The sequence below is a fragment of the Borostomias antarcticus genome (genome assembly GCF_949987555.1).
Source record: "Borostomias antarcticus genome assembly, chromosome: 8".
In the NCBI taxonomy this organism is placed as follows: domain Eukaryota; kingdom Metazoa; phylum Chordata; class Actinopteri; order Stomiiformes; family Stomiidae; genus Borostomias; species Borostomias antarcticus.
The window spans coordinates 29,182,087-29,203,175 of NC_140241.1; the positions used below are offsets into that span (position 1 = coordinate 29,182,087).

General features: G+C 49.7%; 2 protein-coding genes across 2 annotated transcripts in view; one reads left to right on the forward strand and one right to left on the reverse strand.

The window, feature by feature from the left end:
• The window catches only part of astn2 (astrotactin 2), a gene marked incomplete at both ends in the record, with an annotated part of 261,038 nt that overhangs the window by 5,352 nt on the left and 234,597 nt on the right, over positions 1-21,089 (reverse strand). The window contains 3 exons of the mRNA XM_084442591.1: positions 8,167-8,432; positions 20,069-20,248; positions 20,893-20,997. Of these exons, the coding sequence (XP_084298717.1) occupies positions 8,167-8,432; positions 20,069-20,248; positions 20,893-20,997 (551 nt within the window). The remainder of the gene's footprint in view (positions 1-8,166; positions 8,433-20,068; positions 20,249-20,892; positions 20,998-21,089) is intronic.
• trim32 (tripartite motif containing 32) lies at positions 13,562-17,434 on the forward strand (the record flags this gene model as incomplete). The annotated part of the gene is made up of 2 exons (XM_084441760.1): positions 13,562-13,642; positions 15,329-17,434. Exon 2 carries the CDS (start codon positions 15,344-15,346, stop codon positions 17,432-17,434), a length of 2,091 nt encoding a protein of 696 aa, XP_084297886.1. The 5' UTR covers positions 13,562-13,642; positions 15,329-15,343.

Here is a 21,089-nt window from a genome sequence, read left to right on the forward strand (position 1 = left end):
TGCGTGTGTGTGTGTGTGTGTGCGTGTGTGTGTGCGTGTGTGTGTGTGCGTGTTTGTCAAGGAGACTCCAAAGCCACCAATGGGAGCTCTCTGCCGGCCGATAGGATCAACAGGCCTCCAGCCGTCAAGTCTTTCCCCTTACTCACCCTCGGACACGCCCCCTCTGAACGGACCTGCTGAATGAGCAGTTATTAGGGGTGGGGGGGGTGGGGGGGTTTGTGTGGGGGGGGGGGGTGGGTGGGGGGGTGGTCTACAATCCATGGCCACATAATGACTTCCCTGAAACAAGACTTTGAGGGAGAGGGGGGGGGGGAGTTGATTGCGTTCCTTCAAATCTCCCCTTCGCTGACCCCCCCCCCCAAAAAAAAAAAACAACCATGTGGCTGAGAGGGCTTGCCCCTGCCCCGCCCTGCCCCGCCCTGCCTCGCCACCTCGGCCAATGGGAACCAGGCCTCCCGACAGCAGGAAACGCAACAGGAAGTCCTGTGCGGAGCATGCATGCAGACTCGCAGACAAACATGGGTAATGACCTTGGACGCTGCGGGGGGGGTGGGGGGCGGTCGGCGGGGGGGGGAGGGGCTAGTGACCGCAGGCTCTCTCGCGTTTACCACCGACGGATTCCTAGAAAAACCCCTGTTCGGGCTCCAACGCTTGACTGCACGGCTGCACGTCTGAAAAATAGAAAAAGCGATTACCGAGCCGTGTTTATGTTTGAGGGGTAATGCAACCCAGGCTCCGCTGGATAAACATGGAATCTAATTGTGGCTTAGAGGGGGGTACCGGAGGTAAGGCTGACGGAAGAGGACCGAACGACAACGCACATAGGCAACAAACACGGGGGATTATCCGCGGGCTTTTTGTGGGCCGTTATCCGTGGGCTTGTTAGGGATACGGTCGTGGCGAGGGGATGAGAAACGGAGGGGGTCTTCACAACGAGAAGAAAAAAGAAGACCGAAGGAAGGAAAACCCCTCCCTGGAATGACCTAGCACTCCCCCCTCCCAGCCCCAGCCCCAACGGGATGACCTAGCACTCCCCCCCCCCCCCCCAGCCCCAACTGGATGACCTAGCACTCCCCCCCCCCCCCCCCCCCAGCCCCAACTGGATGACCTAGCACTCCCCCCCCCCCCCCAGCCCCAATGGGATGACCTAGCACTCCCCCCCCCCCCAGCCCCAATGGGATGACCTAGCACTCCCCCCCCCCCAGCCCCAACTGGATGACCTAGCACTCCCCCCTCCCCAGCCCGAACGGGATGACCTAGCACTCCCCCCCCAGCCCCAACGGGATGACCTAGCACTCCCCCCCCCCAGCCCCAACGGGATGACCTAGCACTCCCCCCCCCCAGCCCTAACGGGATGATCTGGCACTTTCTCCTCGCACAGCCAAAAATGCTGGGAGACACTCCTCCCTGTCTGGCCCCTCCCGCTAGCTGAGTCATGGGGGAGGATGATGACACACTATCCTGTATTGATCACTGATCGATCAGGCCCTTCCCAGAACACCCATAGATCTATTGGTTGTGTCCAGTATTGCACCGGGGAGGGGAGGTGGAGGTGGAGGGGGGGGAGGTGGAGGGGGAGGGGGAGAGGGGGGGGGGGGTTGTGGATCGCGGGGGTTGCGGAAGAAAAAGTCCACTCGCTTTGCGTTTCGTGATGGATATACGAGCGCCGGACGGGGAGGTCAGACAAACTACGTAAGCGCCGAGGAGACGTGCGTAGAGAGCGCGGCCAGTCGGCCTTTAAACACGTCTTTCAGAAAGAGGCGCTTATCTCTCCTCGTCTGTTCCATTGATCCTCCCCTCTCTCCCTGCGCAGGGGTGCAGCTCGGAGGGGAGGAGCTCGCAGCCCCCTGACATCATTTGACCTGTCAGACATTCTGGCACCAGACCTATTGTTTGGACCTCTCACTTTCGTAGAAAGCTGTCGTCACTTACAAGAAAGTGGAGGGCGGTGGGGGGTGGGGGGGTGTGGGGGGGGTCAGCGTGACCTCCTAATGTATTAATCTGTTTCGCTAATCTAAGTCAGCCGTATTACTGTCCATCTTCAGTGGCTAATATGTGAAAACGCTAGCCAGCTGGCCCGCGGTATTGATTTATCGAATGATCGCGGGTGTTGGTGAGAGGGAGTCTGCGTGCTTACAGGATACTGCCGGCCGTGGCCGCGGGGTCTCTTCCTATCGCCCGGCGCTAATGCCCTTAACAATGGAACATCTTGGCCCGTTTCTAGGAATCCCCGTCAAGAAAAACGCGTACTTCCCAGAATCGGGATATTGGGGCCAACCGTCGGGGAGGTTCATGGCAGGGTGGGTGGGGTGGACGAGGTCACAGGGGGACCAGGGGGACCAGCCTGGGTGCTTGTTTTCGGAGCGGCGACCGCGTCGGAGGATGCTCTAAGCTAATTTGATCCCGGTTTTATAGCCACATGAATGGGCTCTGTGTCGTGTGTGTGGGGGTTGCGAAGACCCTATTTGCTTTAAAAAAAAATACAAAATAAAAATCAATTTGGCCAAAAGCGGCTTGGTGCCTTTTTTGTGGGGGGTGGGGCGGGGGGGGGGTCCATTCTAGAGGTGGAGGCTGGGTCTATCGTCTGTGCTAACCTTTCTCAGATGGGCTTAAAGCTTATTGGATAAAGCCTTCTTACAGCCTTTGGGCAGTGTTTGGGGACTTAAACGGTATTTCAAGCAAGCAAGCAGTATATCCGACAACGCGGCCTACATCCAACTGCCCTGTCACATCCCATCACTCGCACAGACATATGCAGGGTTCAGCAAAAAAAAAAGAAGAGAAAAAAGAGTTGAGAGGCCATCCCATAAACTCGTTACTTCTCCCGAAGCTCTGAGTTTAACAAGTTTAAGGAAGCAGCCTGAGTCAAACCTGCGTCCGAACCCCACCTTGTCAGGAAACGCTATTTACAAAGGCACCAAAACAGCTAGTGGGTGGAGGGGGGGGGGGGGGAGCGTGGTAGGGGCCACTCGGCAAGATATACAGCGTTCTGAGTCATTAGCCTCACAGCCAATTTGTTCAAAAGGTCTGCCATAATTCAATCACACCAGTGCAGGACACAGGACTGCTGGCAACCGACACTGGCGTTGGCTTATTTATTTATCCACTGAGGTATTCGTCTCCGCCACTAACGCAGGGGGAGGGTCTCTTTGTGTGTACTTGTGTGTGTGTGGATGCTCGTGTGTGTGTGTGTGTGTGTGCGTGCGTGCGAGGCCCACCACCATTGCAATCAGGTAGAGTCAGGGGCTCATTCATGGCTACGAAACATATATTCACCGTGGCAATAACAGACGGGACTCAACACTCCCCAAAAGAGGTGCTGAGCTCCCGCTCGTTAGCTGATTGACGGATAAACCACACACATAACACGGCATGTTACACAAAACGCCTTCAAAGGCACTGTTCTCCTTTTCTCGTCCCTAGCCCTTCTCTTCCTCGAATCCTAAAACAACCCCGTCGCAGTCGTTCCGACAGAGACGGAGGACAGAATTAGGGGGATTCTCCTTCGGTTTCTCCCCTCGTTCCTGCTCTCGCGTCGAGGTGAGGGGGCAGAGATGTCAATGTCACGATGAAAACATGGATCAAAACTGTTACACGAGAAGCTCGGGGTGATTTTTTTTTCACATTTTTAATCCTTCACCCCTTTTCCCCATAGGTTGTTTTTTTTGGGGTGTGTGTGTGTGGGGGGGGGGGGGGGGGGGAGGGCTGACGGGGTAATTTAGCATAGTAACACAATACAGGTCGAACTCAATAACGGGCGGGTTGACATGGGAGTGACACGACAAGCCCTGTCAGGCGGCCATGCAGGCGCAGAGCGAGCGTGGAACGTGGAACGTGGAACATGGTGAGATACAGCATATGCGGTTCCGTAGCTGGGAAAGGAGCTCTCCCCCCCCCCGGAGAAGCGTGGCGACCTCGCGTGTACCCCTGACGTCGCCCTCTGTCCCTCCGTGGCCTTTTCCAAAAACGACCAGCCGTGGTCCAGATAGAAATCTCATCTTGGTGAAAGCCTTGAAAATGGCTGACGACTGTTCCTTGGAGGACACGGAGAGGAGGACACGGAGAGGAGGACACGGAGAGGAGGACACGGAGAGGAGGACATGGAGAGGAGGACACGGAGAGGAGGACACGGAGAGGAGGACACGGAGAGGAGGACATCGTGCCACCGCTGTCAGAGGAACCGATCCTCTCTTGCAGTGGAGGAGATCCATGCAAACCAAGAGCCATTGTGTCTGCTTAGATGGAGCAAGCCTTTCAGAGAGAGAGAGAGAGAGAGAGAGAGAGAGAGAGAGAGAGAAGAGAAATAGAGGAGAGATACAGACAGAGAGAGAAAGAGATAGAAGGAGAGAGAGGAGGCAGACAAGAGAGATACAGCGAGAGAGAGAGAGAGAGAGACGGGGAGGATGAGGGCTGGGAGCGCCCGGACCCGCGGGGGTCGATGACATCAATAACAAGCTAATAATCCCACGCTGCCTTTGAGGCCAGCGATCGCGAGCGATACACCGCAGCCTGCCCCCCCCCCCCCCCCCCCCCCCAGAAGACCAGAGAGGAGGAGGAGGAGGAGAGGAAGAAGAGGTGGAGAGAGAGAGAGACAGAGAGAGAGAGAGAGAGAGACAGAGAGAGAGACAGAGAGAGAGAGACAGAGAGAGAGAGAGAGACAGAGAGAGACAGAGAGAGAGAGAGAGAGAGACAGAGAGAGAGAGAGAGAGAGAGACAGAGAGAGAGAGAGAGAGAGAGAGAGAGAGAGTGGGGGGGGGCATTGTACTCTTCCTCATGTTTATCTATCGACACAAGCCCACTAGGGGCCGTCTGCTATCGATTGGGCTCTTTCTTCATGGTTGAGCCACTTGTTATGGGCGTCACATCCAGGCTGGGGTCTTTGTTGTGGGCGTGTGTGTGTGGGCGTGTGTGTGTGTTCGTGTGTGAGGGCATGTGTGTGTGTGTGGGCGTGTGTGTGTGTTCGTGTGTGAGGTTGTGTGTGATTAGGGGGATGGGGTATCAGGTTTGAGCCTGGGCCAATGCAGTCACTTACAGGTGAGTCACACCACACACACTCACGCAAACACACACACACACACACACACACACGCACACACAAGCACGCACACCACTGTCTGCTATGTACCATCGCAGATCAGTAGACCCTCTAATTGCATCTCCCTCTCCTCAGATCGAGGCCAGACGACAAAATGTGGTAAACAGAAGGTCAAGCGGAGCCAGACCCTCTCTGCTAAATGACCTCAGGGAAAGAGATATCAAACATGACCAAGCCTCATATCTAATAACCATGCGCTCCTCACCAGGAAAAGACGTCATGCAAAAGCAGCATAGTCGTGACAACAACAGAACACGAGCGAGCGCACGGCAGAAGACAGACGCAAGTCCACAATCGAGTTGTGAACAAGCGCACGCACGCACACGCGCACCACACCTGGCTGCACACATACTGTAAACTGACAAACACACACACACACACACACACACACACACAGCCCTACTAGACAAACGCACACACACACACACACACACACACACACATGCATGGGTGCACACGCAAACACAAACAAACAAACACCCACACACACACGGCTGCACATCCACCCACCTCCCTGCAAAGTAACCCCACAAGAGTAGCAAAAAACCATGACGTCACCTTTTTTCTTTCCTGTAGATCACTGTAATTTTTCAATGGAGAAAGTAAACCCGCTTACACCACCTAGAGGCGTTACAATGAACTGCACTCAAAGGCTACACAGTTGTGTCAATCAGTTCACCAGAGCGGCAAATGTTTATGAAATATAACGTCATCGAGCTAAATCAGCAGAGGGGGTGTGAAGAAATATGTACCATATAAAAATATGTTTTATATTATTCAATTTCCTGTTTAGTTAGCTGTGAACTTTGGGTTGAACTTTTAATGAAAGTGTCAGACAGATGGCAAACTCATTCGCAAATGTTCATTCAGCTAGAATTAATTTAATTCAGCTCTTAACCCCCTGTTAAAAGAATTATCTGTTCAATGTCGATATAAATCTTGTGAAAATCTACCACCAACAAGCGCATAATGCTGTGGTAAACAAAAAAACACCTCTTTTCATTCATACCCTTGATAAAGAACAAAATATGCAAAGTAATAAGGTTTCTTTTGAGTTAAAAAAAAATTCAATCTCTTGAGTTGACATCTGTGGACTTCTTCTTTTGAGTTCAAACCACAAATATTAAATTGGATTCAGGTCTGGAAACTGAGATGGCCACTTCAGGACATTGATGATCCTCTGTCATCCATTTTTCTTTGTTGCTTTGAACATATGTTACAGATTGTTGTCCTGTTGGAAGGTCCCTCTGCAGCCAAGGTGGAGCTTCCTGACAGAGGGATCAAGGTTTTTGGACAATTTCCAATTAAATTCAATAAGCTTTATTGTCAGGAAATACTCAGTACGTAAATATTGCCAAAGTATAGTACTAACTGAGAAACAAACAAACAAACAAAAAGAGATGATAACATATATATGAATAAGTAATGCTGTAATAAATGGTAAAAAATAATAATCACAATGTGTATGTGTATATTTGTTTGTGTGCGCACGAGTGTGTGTGTGTGTGTGTGTGTGTATGTGTGTGTGTGTGTGTGTGTGTGTGTGTGTGTGAATATATGCGTGTTCTGTGTGTGTCTAGGTCATTCACTGTCCCTCAGGTCGAGGCATGTTGATACGTATTGGGCAGCCATACACGCCCTGTCTCCCTCTCCTAGGAGGATTTCTTCTTTTGAGAGGTCATTACGTTAATTGAAGTCTGTAATCACAGAATTCAACGTGTTCAAGTAGATGTTCCTTATTTCATCGGATGCTTTAGGAATGCTCAGGAAGTGCTTCTCTGTTTCAACCTCACCTGACGAGCAGTGATCACATACTGTATTCTGTTTTCTTTTGGTTGCCATGATTTTTTCGTCGTCCTTTTTCTCGATTGCCAATTTGTGGTCACTGGGCCTGTAGTTGGTTAGGATCTGTCTCTGCTTTCTCTCTCTGACAGTAGAGAGACATTCTGCCAATTTATAATCTCTTTTTAGCGCCAGATAACATTCTAATCTACTTTGGCTTTTAGTTACTTCTTTCCTATGTTCCAAATAGGTTTCTTTACATTGTGTTATAATTTGCTTTACTCTGATTGGTGTTTGGAAAGCAGTGTTGGTGTGACTAAATATCTTCATGGTTCCCTGTACTGTAGTTTAACAAAGTATTAAAGATCCACTATGTTTCACCATAGGCAGGAGTACTTTTCAACGTTGCATTCTTTGGACGCCAAATATATAACAACAACAACAATAATAATATTCATAATAATATTAGAAAACAATAATATAACGCTGATGTGCATGTCCAAAAAATAAAATGTTTTGTTTAATCTGACCACAAGAAACGGCTCCTGTAGTTTAGAGTTTGGAAAATTCAAGATGCTTTTTCTGTGAATTTTCTTCAAAAGAGGCTTCTTCTCACAACTCGGCAATAAAGGCTGTTGTCATGTAGGCGTCCTTGAATGGTGGCTTTGGACACCTTGTACCCCCAAGATGCCAGGTTGTTTTGGAGATCTTGTGCCCCGTGGACTTCTTTTAGCCTCTTGAAACACCCATCTCACTACACACGGGGGCATGTGGGGGTAAGTTGTATATTTATGAAGACTTTTTTTTTTGCTGGATTGTATTTAAAAGAATAGTTTTTGTTGCACTTTGTTCTAAAAAGTCGCCCATGTCCTGGACCAGGCTTTACAGAGGCAGGATGGAGTACAACACCCACCATGGTAGCCCACTGAGCAAAGACACGTCTAAAAGACGTCTTTTAGATGTCTTTTTTGTCTTTTTCGGACGTCCAAAGACATCCAATTAGGAGCCAGAATGAATGTTTTTTTTAACGTTCAGATATTGAACCCGTTCTGCACGTCCACAGACGTCTTAGAGGGGTCCAAGCCAGACGTGTGAATAGTGAGGGGTCAGGCAGACGTACAAACGGGGTTCAGGACCGACGGACGTTATTAAGACATGATCTGAACGTCTCCCTGACGTTGCGTGTTTGCTGGGAGTGTAAACAAGTAGACAAACATACACACAAACACGCACGCACACACACACGCACGCACATCTACACACATCTATCGTCCACCCGTACCCCTCACCTCCTTGGTGACGTTGTCCTGCACCAGGCTGTAGAGGGGCACGATGCGGCTGACCTCCAGCAGCGTGGGGGCGGGCGAGGGCGCCTCGCGGCCCGTCTGGCGGTGGCACAGGTGGCACGCCGACGGGCAGCTGCCCTTCTCCTCGCAGCGGATCTCCACGCCGCTCACCAGGTCCTCGGACAGGAGCTGGGTCTTGAGCAGGCCCGACAGGTAGCTGATGAAAGGCACCGACTTGAGCTCCCGCCGACTCGCCTGGTCTGTCGCCTCTGGCGGGGGAGATGAGGGGGGCAGTCAGGGTAAACAAACTCAACAACAGCGCAGCCGTTCGCTCTCCTACAATCCTAGTACTGATACGCTGTCTAAAGCAAGAATTAGTACACAAGCACGGAGCACAAGAGCAAACCGCTGCACGTGGTCGAGGTGGACGCACGCACGAGTAACAAATAATAATAATTACATTTTACAAAACAAAAACAACGCTTTATTTATGAAGCACTTTTTTTTTGAGAACCTCGACGTGCTGAATGGCGTTTAGCTAATGTCGCCGTTCCCTCCCGAACGCATTAGCACAGTCCACAGCCACCCCCCCCCCCTCATCCTCCCTCCCACCAAAACAGCATGAGTGAAAGCGTGGGGCGCGGGAGAGGGCGACCACCGGAGCGTGAGCACAGACCCTCCCCCTCGCATGCGCGGGAACACGTGAACTCCTCTGGATCTACTTACAACTCCCTCGTTGCCGTCAACTCGTGTAAACTCGGGACGGGTGGCTCGTCTGAAGACTCTGCAGGGTGTGTGTGAGCGCACATCTGCATGATAACACTTTTTTTCGGCGCCCGCGACGCTCGATCGGACGCAAACTGCGGGAAACCGGCGGCAGAGTTAAGTCGGCCCCCGCCTTTGACCCGTACCACGGTCAAACTGTCTACGGAGGACACGTGTTCTCCTCCGCAACAGCAAAGGGTGGGGAAGGAGGGAAGGGAAGACGACACACACGTAATGTCGAGTGAGTTCGAAGACAGAAAAGCGTGAGTGCTAGAGCGTGCGTGCGTGAGCTAACGGGCAGGCTGTGGTCGTCTGAATGTGCGGCCTACATTATGGGGCCCACATCCCTTTATTTCAGTTGGAGAGAGAGGAACTGACTCATATCCTTGACTCCCAGACTGACTGGTGGACTGGAGACATGTGAGTGCGCGCGTGCGTGCGTGAGACGGCGAGAGAATAAAAACAGTGGTGCCAGAGGTGGGAATCACTGGGTAAACACAATAACATGCAGATGTGTACGGCTGTTAGTGAACTTGGCCTGTGTTCACCCGCCCATCCACACACACACACACACACACACAGACTTAAACAGACGCACACTCGCCCGCTGAAAGCGAGAGTCACACGCACCCAGTCACACGGTCTGTGCTACACTTACAGGGGAGAAAAAAAAAGCAGACATTCTTCAAGGTAGAGTAATTGACACCAGCTTAGGGTAACGATTTCAATTCTTCACTTCCTGCAGTGTGCTTAATCATATAGAGCGGCCTTCAAAATATTACACACGGGGCAAGAAAGAAAATAAAGATGCTCAGCCCTCGTATGCGTTTTTACTCTTTTTCAAAGTTAACACAAGGACATGACAAGTTTTACCCTCGGCCTGTCTCCCTCATGCACACACACATGCGCACGCACGCACGCCCTCACACACACGCACTCACACACATACACGCGCACGCACACACACACAAATACGCACTCACACACATACGCACACACACATACGCACACACACACACACACAAACACATTCCAAGCACTGTTGGAGCCTCCAACATCTGTGAAAAATGGCTGACCCCACGCAGGTGGGGAAATGTGCAAATGTAACGCAGGTGTGTATTATCTGACCTCTCAGGATACGAAGACTAGTCAGCGACAGAGCTCCAAATAAATCTTATTCCGCGGGAGGAACAGTCGACGGGAGCAAAGGGGGAAACCCATAATTAATATAGTAGGAGTTGAAATGAAACATATGCAATGCAACATGTGTAAAGTCCCCTTCCCTGAATGTTATTGCAAAGTCTTCAACTGCTGCTCTCGCGTCTTAGCTTCTGATGATTGAAAGCAATTGTATTTGTGCACTTGATTTAGAGTCAGGCCAATAATACAGACTCCTCAGAGCTGGGGAGGGATAACTCATCGGAGGGGTCAGGGGGTTAATATATCAAATATACATCACCCCAGCTGCGGTGTGAACGGCGTGGCGCAGTGGTGCGCGTGTGCGTGTGTTTGTCAGTGTCAGCGAGTGTACATGCGCCCTTGTGTTTGTGGTGGTGGTTGGAGGAGGGAGAGAGGGCGGGGGGGGGGGGCTATCCACATCCTGTGTAAACAGGCTGGAGGGGTGGCCCTAAGAGGCCAATTACACACCGTCCTTGAGCAAACACAGACACAGAGAGGAGCTGTCTTGACTCAGGCCCCACAATAAATCCCCCTGATTATCATCGTTCTCGTCTTTCTTCCCTCTACGGGCGACGCGGTGGCGCGCGACAGCCCGGGCGGATCGCGCGTCTTAGCTTAGGATTCAAAAAAAGGGTATCGCTGGCACAGTCGCCGACGCCGTTGTTCCGGATGCGCGCGCCGTTTCGAGGCATATATCCTGGCAAGACATCCGACACCGAGATTTTGTTCATCAATCTAATGTTTAGTGGTGTATCTTTACATATGTGGTCCTCTATGTCACACTCTTCACTCTCCAGAGAAGAATCAATAGCTTCTTTGGCTTTTGGGAACCAGCTGTCTTTGAATTTCACTGCCGGGTCAGTCTGTGAGTCTGCTGGTCGGTCAGAGATGGTGGAAGGCTTTGTTCCCCAAACATTGATCTCTCATTGATCTCTCTGTCCCTCAATAACAAGTCTTTATTTGTGGACACAGCATTATAATCCGTTACGGTGGCAACCCCTCTGGTCTGATGGCGTTACCTTGGCAACGTCAGGAGAAGTGTCAGCTGCGGTGATGCTAATTTCACGCAGATGTTGTCAGATATTGTTAACGTTGCCATCGTTGGTTATTGCCTTGTAAAATGTCTCTGTTCTCTGTGTTTTGACGTGCAATCTGGCCTCTTTAACAGCTCTGGCAGACTTCCAGATCATATTGCCTATTAATTTTCCACAGTCTGTTGATTTCTGCTTTTTCAAAGGGGTGAAAATGCAAGCTCGGGGGAAATGGCAACCGAATATGTGCGAGACGAGAGGGGGAGAGAGTCGGGATCTGAGGATTTAAACAGTCTGACGTGGATTCTTCTCTCTGTCAGGTCTTTATTTGTTCTGGTGTGAAAAACAGACTAGGTGTGACATTTTGTTATATTGTAGTGGCAACTAGCCAAGACAGTGAGAGTGCCAGACAATAGCTAAACATAGTACAAGTACTAAACACTGTCATGTTGATCAACTTTTGTCTGCCTCAATGCCAACATTTCACACACATTCAGTTGCTGCTTGCTACTTGCTACTTGCAGTGACGAGACAAAAAAGTAGAGGTTTGATGAGATGATGAATGATTGTTCATTGATGAATTGACAAAACCAGGAAGGTTTAAGAAAAGAATACTTTGCACAAGGTGTGCATGTGCTCTGGCACTTTATTTAACCAGGCAAGTTGACTGAAAACATATTCTCTTTCACAGCAAAGGTTTCGATGTGGGGGTGGGGCACACATACATACCAGGGGAGAGTTGCAGGGGTAGAGGTCACACACGCACGCACACACACACACACACACGCACGCACACACACACACACACACACACACACACACACACACACACACACACACACAGCTGAGCACATCACAACACTTTCATAGGCTACCACTAAGCTGGAGCAGTGAGTAGGGGTTTAATAGGACTACCTTGCTCAAGGGCACAATGGCAGCGATAGTAACATAGGCTAATGAAACACAATATCTCTAGCAGCCACAAAAACCCAGGACGGACCCTGTTCTTCATAACAACTACAACTTAAACCCTGCAGCTGAATTGCACGTAAAATACATATTTCATTCAAACCACAAACAGTCAGTAACACTTGTCTTCAGTGTCAAGGTTTATTTTATTATTATTTCCCTTTGGGGGGGTCAGTAAGGACCGCGCTCACAAACAGACCTATGCTGCCATCTAGTGGCGATTTGGTATTTTGCATAATTGTCACCTACTACCGTGCACATAATATACCTGTGTCTATTGCAATACTTAAACGTAGTTTGTTGGTTTCATTTTGTCACTTGGACGATATTTTGTCCATTATGTTCACATTTCTTTTGGACTACAATGCAACTATTTATAGGATACATGATATGACATGATACAATGATATGCCTATCAAATTACAACCTTCTACAGAAACGATGGTGCTTTCAAATGACTCATACATCCCCTCAGATAAAGGTAGCTGATACATTATGTTATTTTTATCCAATGATGGAAGTTTTTATTTATTTAATTGTGTATCTTTAGCCTGGAGCAGTATGAGTTGGATTTGTAGAGAGGACAAAAGTGCAAGAGCCTAAATTGTATTTGTGAGAGTCAGACTTCTATTTTGTAAGAGTCATAACTGTACTTGTACGATTGTATGATTGTATTTATAAGAGACACAATTGTATTTCTAAATTCTGAGTACTCTGTGTTCTGATTGGTCGAGCAAGCAGGAGTGGGAACTGGGACGAATGGAAGCTTGGCTCTTTATATGGTTCCGGATGCAAATGCAAAGTATTTTTTGCTTTTTTTTATTGTATTGTATTATTTTATTTATTGAGTAGGCTACTGAAGAAAATGAAGATTTAACTGACTCTTTTATTCCAAACCCACACCACAGGTCCTCAGTTTATCTGTGTGCCTGGAGTGGGGGGGTCCGTGGGTATAAAAAGCTAAAAAACAAAACAAACGTGTGTACTGTTACAGGGACAAAAAAACAAATACTAAGGTTAAAAAACAACTGATTGATTGCTATTCCTTCCAATCACGTTGGACCCCCGTTCCAGCTGCTGCTAAAGGAACCAATGAAAACAGATGTGGGCGGGGAATGGGTAAAAAGCTAAACTGATTGATTGCTATTCCATCCAATCACTTCGGGACCCCGTTCCAGCTGCTGCTAAACGAACCAATGAAAACAGATGTGGGCGGGGAATGGGTAAAAAGCTAAACTGATTGATTGCTATTCCTTCCAATCACTTCGCGACCCCGTTCCAGCTGCTGCTAAACGAACCAATGAAAACAGATGTGGGCGGGGAATGGGTAAAAAGCTAAACTGATTGATTGCTATTCCATCCAATCACTTCGGGACCCCGTTCCAGCTGCTGCTAAAGGAACCAATGAAAACAGATGTGGGCGGGGCATGTGAATATACCCGCGCTATGACAACACACCGCAGTCTCGAGCTCCAGGAACGGGACCAAACCAAACGCCCCGGAGCCTCCTCGACACATCTCACACTGAAGACAAGGTAAGCTTTACTGTAAGATGACATTAAAACACCTTTCCGGACAAAATATGAACGATATTATTCGTATAATATTCGCAAGTTAATGAATTCTTACCGCATTGCACCTCGGGCTCGGGGCCTCCGGTTGTAAGCTGTCATGTTAGCATCTAGCTAGCTTAGTTAGCATCTAGCTAGCTCAGTTAGCATCTAGCTCAGTTAGCATCTAGCTAGCTCAGTTAGCAGCTAGCTAGCTCAGTTAGCATCTAGCTCAGTTAGCATCTAGCTAGCTCAGTTAGCATCTAGCTCAGTTAGCATCTAGCTAGCTCAGTTAGCATCTAGCTAGCTCAGTTAGCATCTAGCTAGCTCAGTTAGCTATAAATACCTCAGTTAGCTATAAATACTGCGTGAGCAAGTATTTAATTTGATACGAACCTGGCTTCCAGCATCGTATAAATATATCTAACAGCCCTTTAGTTTGGACAAGCGTACGTTACTGGTTTAGCCAGCTAGCATAGCCTGCTAGTTAGCTGTTTACAAGCTAGGACATGGCTAACAGTGCTTCCCAGTTAGGGTTAGTGCTATTATTAATAATACTAGCTGTAGGGCTGCTGTCAGTCAGTCCTTTTTCTAACCCATAACATATTTGGCTACTGTCATTGGCAAAAGAGGCAGGTGATGGCTTCTGGCCAGCTAGGTACTAAGACTAAGAAAGTGGATCACATCACACCAGTTCTGAGGTCTTTACACTGGCTTCCTGTCTGTCAAAGAATTGACTTTAAAATACTGCTGTTGGTTTATAAAGCACTGAATGGCCTAGGGCCAAAATATATCTCTGATCTGCTCATATGCTATGAACCATCCAGACCTCTCAGGTCGTCTGGCACAGGTCTGCTTTCTGTCCCCAGAGTTAAAACAAAACATGGAGAAGCAGCATTCAGTTTTTATGCTCCACATATCTGGAACAAACTTCCAGAAAACTGCAGGTCTGCTGCAACTCTTGGTTCTTTTAAAACAAGCCTGAAGACTTTTCTTTTTGCCACTGCTTTCTAAGAGGAGCTGTGTTTATCAGTATACTGCACTGTCACTTTTATTCCTGTATTCTATTTGTCCTGCTTTTTGTTTAAATGTCTATAATGACTTGCTTTTTGTTTTTAATGCTTTTCATTTGTCCTGCCTTTTGTTTTAAATGTCTATCATGTCTTGCTTTTTGTTTTAATGCTTTTAATGTCTCATGTAAAGCACCTTGAATTGCCCTGTGGCTGAAATGTGCTATATAAATAAACTTGCCTTGCCTTAGGTAACGTTATTAGCAGGGCAGCTAAGTAAGTGGTATTGAGTGATACTAGCTGCGAGGTCGGGCACCTTCTCCTGAATTGTCCAACGAGCTGAGAACATATCAGTTACCGCATACGTGTAAGTTTCACACAGTGCCAGTCAGAGGCAGGGTAGGGCTTGGGACATACTCCTGCGAAAAGCAGATCTATTTTAAACAACTATCCTCTCCTTAGGCTAAATAACACCATGATCTGCTTAAATGTCCTCAATAATACAATGGCATATAGGTTGTACCCCATGTAGAGAAAAATGAGACGTAACAATGAGTTAGAGCACTAGGAGAATGTAGATAATGCATGTACTGAATAGCCTATCTATAGTCAATTACAGCCTGTACAATCACCTTCCTGCTAAAGTCTTTCCTTCTCTCAGGAGGTCAGCAGCGTCATGGCGGTCGTGTCTCCATCTCTAGACCCGGACTTCATGCGGGAGGTCCTGGAGTGTCCCATCTGCCTGGAGACCTACAACCAGGACCAGATGAGGCCCAAGCTGCTGCAGTGCGGCCACACGGTGTGCCGGCAGTGCCTGGAGAAGCTGCTGGCCAGCACCATCAACGGCGTCCGCTGCCCGTTCTGTAGCAAGGTGTCGCGCATGAGCAGCATCTCCCAGCTGGCCGACAACCTCACCGTGCTGAAGATCCTGGACTGCGCCAGCTCCTGCAGCCCCGGCGCCGCCGCCCTCATGTGCCAGTCCTGCCGCAACCGCCTGCCGCGCCAGCACTGCGCCGACTGCGGCGCCGTCCTCTGCGACCCCTGCACGGTCGACGACCACCGGCACCGGGGCCACGCCGTGCGGCCCGTCCGGGCGGCGGCCGAGCAGCGGCGCCAGGAGCTCGGCGGGAAGCTGGCGGCCCTGCGCGAGTCCATGGCGCTCATCCAGAGGAAGAAGGCGGCCGTGGAAGGCGTGGCCCGCTCGCAGCGCCTCAAGTGCCGGACGGTGCAGCAGGACTACGCCAGGGCGGAGCTGCGCCTGCAGGAGGATCTGGGGCGCTCGCGGCGAGCCTTCGCCGCCGCCATGGCCGACGCGGAGAAGCTGAACAGCCGCGTCCTGGAGGAGCAGACGTACCTGCTGAGCGTGGCCGAGGTGCAGGCCGTGTCCCGCTGCGACTACCTGACCGCGCGGCTCAAGCAGAGCGACGTCGCCCTGCTGGCGGAGGACGGCGCCGGCGGCGAGGAGGAGGAGGAGCCGGACCTGAGGGACAGCCTGCTGCCCGTCCTGCTCAAGCTCCAGGAGCCCGAGCTGGTGAAGACGGAGCACGCCGAGGCCCTGGAGGTGGGGCGGCTCGCCACCAAGCCGCGCACCGTCAACGCGGACGAGGAGGAGGACGGCGGCGGCGGCGGCGCCTTCTTCGAGCCGGGGGAGGGTGCCATCGCCGCAGGGGGGCTGGAGGGCGCGTCGGGGCTGGCCGGGGGGCCCCTGGACCTCTACAGGGACGTCGACATGAGCGCGGCCGTGGAGGAGGCGGTGTGCGCCTCGCCGGGCAGTTTCAAGTCTAAGTCGTTGGACGACGGCGAGGGGCCGTCACCGGGGGGGGGCGTTGGTGGCGCCGCCGGGGCGGGCGCCGGTGCCCAGCTCTGTCAGTTCGTGAAGAAGATGGGCTGCAAGGGCAACCTGCCGGGCATGTTCAACCTGCCCGTCAGCATCTGCGTCACGTCGCACGGCGAGGTTCTGGTGGCCGACCGCGGCAACTACCGCATCCAGATCTTCAACCGGAAGGGCTTCCAGAAGGAGATCCGCCGTAACCCCAGCAGCATCGACAACTTCGTCCTCAGCTTCCTGGGCGCTGACCTGCCCAACCTCATCCCCCTGTCCATCGCCATCACGGCCCAGGGCCTCATCGGCGTGACGGACAACTACGACAACTCCGTCAAGGTGTACACCGCCGACGGCAACTGCGTGGCCTGCCACAAGAACCAGCTCATCAAGCCGTGGGGCATCGCCGCCATGCCCTCGGGCCAGTTCGTCGTGTCCGACGTCGAGGGCGGCAAGCTGTGGTGCCTGGCGGTGGACCGCAACGTGGGCGTGGTCAACTACAACCGCCTGTGCTCGGCCGTGCGGCCTAAGTTTGTGACGTGCGACGCCGCCGGCACCGTCTACTTCACCCAGGGCCTGGGCCTGAACATCGAGAACCGCAGCAACGAGCACCACCTGGAGGGCGGCTTCTCCATCGGCTCGGTGGGCACGGACGGCCAGCTGGGCAAGCAGCTCAGCCACTTCTTCACGGAGACCGAGGACTTCCGCTGCATCACGGGCATGTGCGTGGACGCCAACGGGGACCTGCTGGTCACCGACAGCGGCCGCAAGGAGATCCTCCAGTTTCCCAAAGAGGGCGGCTTCAACGTCCTCATCGGGGAGGGCCTGACCTGCCCGGTGGGGGTGGCCGTCACGCAGAAAGGACAGCTGCTGGTGTTGGACTGCTGGGACCACTGTGTTAAAGTCTACACGTACTTACAGAGGCGACGCTCCTCAACTTGCTAAAGGGGGGGTGGGGGGGGGGGTCCGCCGGCGTGTGAGTTGGTGTGTGTGCGTGCGAGAAGGAAGCTTAGGCTGAGGTGTGTGTCCGGCGAAAGTGGATTAACCATTTATCTGTCACTTTAATATCAACGGCTGCATTCCAAACGACTCTTGCTCCTCCCTGGTCAGCGCTTGGCAGGTGATAAAGTGTGTCCTGATCACTGGTCCTCTTTATCAGACTGATAGGGGAGCATGTACTGGAACTAAGCCTGCTATCATTCAAGCTGCCTGGGTTGATTTTATGTATCACAGCACTAAAAGACAGCAATAAAAAGCGCCTGTGTTGTTAATTTGAAAACAATGTGTCAATCAGCTTGTGAAAGTCGTCTATTTTAACTGCTGTGCTGTGTAAAGAGAAAAGAGATTAATGACAAGTATACAGCCTAATGGAGTTTAGCAAGAAAAGAAAATGCTTACAGCCACCTGATAAGTATACAAGGTCGGCCATTGTTGTAACCTGACTATTAATAAAGAGTATATCGAGTAGCTTAGTCTCCCGGGGTTATGGACTCTGCAGTGTGCTTCAAGGGAGGCTGCAGTGTCAGTCTGGAAATGACTCATGGGAAATGGATGTTTACAACGGCCACTTGAGAGGCGTTCAGCTGGCTCTGCTTAAGGCAGAAGTTGCACTTAGGTTCATATGTAGAGTACCCTCACATTTGAACTTTGATTTTTAATGGAAAACATGTAAAGCTGACCTCAGATATGAATCTAGGTGCAACTTCCTCCTATGAAGTCACTTACTGTATCTGGAAAATGAACTGTACTGTATCAACGATGACAATAACGTACTTTATTCATACGAGAAATCCTTGCTACTCTTACTGTGTTTGTTTGTATTTTTGTGAGGCACTTGTTTGTGAAACCACGTTTTGTTGAGTCACCAAAAAGTTCAATTGAGTTTATCTGGGTTGTTGGCATGTTGACGGACTTTGTCTACTAGGGCTGGGTTTAAAAAATTGATTCATCGATTCTGAATCAAATGATTCTGAATCGATTCATGAATCCCAAAATCGATCTTTTATTTAATGAATGAATGAATAAATAAAGGTATGAATAGTTAATTCATTGATTCGATGATTCATTCATTCATTCATTTTTGAAAATCAGTATTGATACCCAGCCCTAGTATTGATGTGTTGCATAACTTGGCTGTCATGTAATTAAAGTCATGTAATTACAGCAAAAAAAAAAAGAAAAGGTTTTAGTAACACTAACCGAATCGATATTGAATCGTGATAATCGATTCTGAACCTTGTGAATCGGAATCGAATCGATTCTTGAAATTCGACTCGATACCCAGCCCTAGTGGCTACTCCAAATGCTTCACTACGGGATATTTCAAACCTATCTCACGTATCGCTACAGATATTCAAAACTTACCTGCTATATTTCCAGTATAGGAAAATGCATATGATGCTAGAAAAAAAAAATCAAGTGTCCTTGTTTCAGTGTGATGGACAATGAGACTGCTGCTCACTTTGTCTGAACGGTGGTTTCATTGGTCACGCACAACTTTGTGTGGGGAAAAATTTGGTCCTTTGAAAATGTGAATTATTTTTCTTCTGAGTTTCTGGATGGTCTTACACTGCTGGGTTATGACACCGCAGTCTGTCCCTGTTTGAGGGGGGGGGGGGTGTCCGAACCAACCCATGTGTCTTTCACAACGCTGTCCTTCACAGTCGAAGGTAGCGCTTTGACATTGTGTGTTAACGCATTAGAGAAGTTTCTGTCCTCACTTTCGTGTTTGTATTGTTCTGAGTGCAATAAATCCAACTTTGATAAAGATCAAAATAGACTACTGTGTATTGTGTTCAGTGGGAAAAGTACTAGATGGCTATTTCATCCATACAGCAAATCATTAGAGCTAACATTTAAACAGATGTGTACCATAAATTTCCCTTCATGACAATGTTTAACACATACATACATGATGCCTTACTGCCAAGCAGCTAAATGTGTTCTCCAAGAACAACTATAGAACGGTATGGGAGACAAACCACAAAGTACTGTATTGTAACTTCATTGAAATACACAGGATTGAGGAATGCCTACAGGTGAGGAATGTTTTAGGCTGGGCATGCCTCTCTCTTGAATATGCAATATTTACAGTGTGTACGTTGAACCCAATCCTTAAGAAGATTAATTTTAATCTTTTTTTTAATTTTGAATTCTCTCCGAGCCCCCGCTACGCTACACACAATCCCATTCATGCCAACTGCTCTCATTGTTAATACTCTATTTCAGATGGGCTTACTTTTCAATAACACTGTGATAATATCCAGTTATTTGTGATTTCCTGAGATGGCCCTCACAGCTGCTCCAAACAAAGTCCTACCTATAATGTAAGAACAAGTTCTTGGATTGCAGGTGGATTGCAGGTGTATTTTCTCTGTATTGACCAACTATGGCCAATATTTGAGTCTTCACTGACTGAAATGTTGGTACTATTTTTTTAAATATATTTTTTTACTTTCCTCTAAACATCATCCCTCTCACCCCTTCCCTTGTCTTGTGCTTCCCGTCACACATCCTCCTCCCTGCCCCTCCCCCCCTCACCTTTCTGGTACTGAAGCCCCCTGGCCCTCCCCCCCTCACCTTTCTGGTACTGGAGCCAGAGCTGCTGCTGGGACTTCTTGCTGGGGAAGAAGATGGTGCAGCTGAGCTCGGAGCCGTACAGGGCCTCCGACACGTAATGGCTGCCGTACCGCTGGAGGAAGGAGAGTAGCTCCTCCCGTGTGCTCCCTGACGTCAGCGTCTTCAGCACCTTGGAGAAGCCTGAGGGAGGGAGGAGGGAGGACGGAGGGACAGAGAGAGCGAGAGGCAGGGATGGAGGGACGGACGCAGACGGCGAGAGAAAAAGAGTGAGTGAGGTGTCTAAACAGTCTGAAGGTCTAGCGCGAAACTCCAAAACAATAGTTGACTTGATGGGAGGTTAATTTGCTGTCTGAACCATTACAAGTGCAAATTATATGACATGAACACAATGAACACACAGCCTCTTCTATGACCTAAACATGAGAGTAAAGGCACAGCCGGACTAGCCAGGCTCCAGCCCCTGAATCTGAATTTTAGAAATGTAATTCAGGGTCTGTAAAGGCTCTCGTCCAGCGTGATCTCTTGGTTGAAATTCCAACCGGGCCAATCAACAGATTCTGAGCGCGTCCTTTCAATTAACCAATTATTTACTTAATTAACTAAATGATCGGTTAGGGGATGAACTAATCGCTGACGACTCCCTCGGCAACGGCCATCTTGGAAAACGGCTGCAACGGGAGCACTTTAAGACTGAATAATGAAGTGAAACAAAACGAAGAAGAATTCAGTCCGTGTCAGGCTAAAGGTGGACAATGAGCTGACGAAACATGACACAAGTGAAAAGCAAGTAAAAGTAAAATGTAAGTCTGTGGACGTTCTGTTACCTGCAGACAAGGTGATGGCGCTGAGCTTGACTTTGTACAGGTTGCTCCGCACTCGCCACTGTTGCACCATGGGATAGCCCATGGCCTCGCTGAACTGAGCGTCCCCTGCGATGCACACAATGCATTACATTAGTCATTTAGCAGACGCTTTTATCCGAAGTGACTTACAATAATTGCATTTAACAGAGGAACTCGGC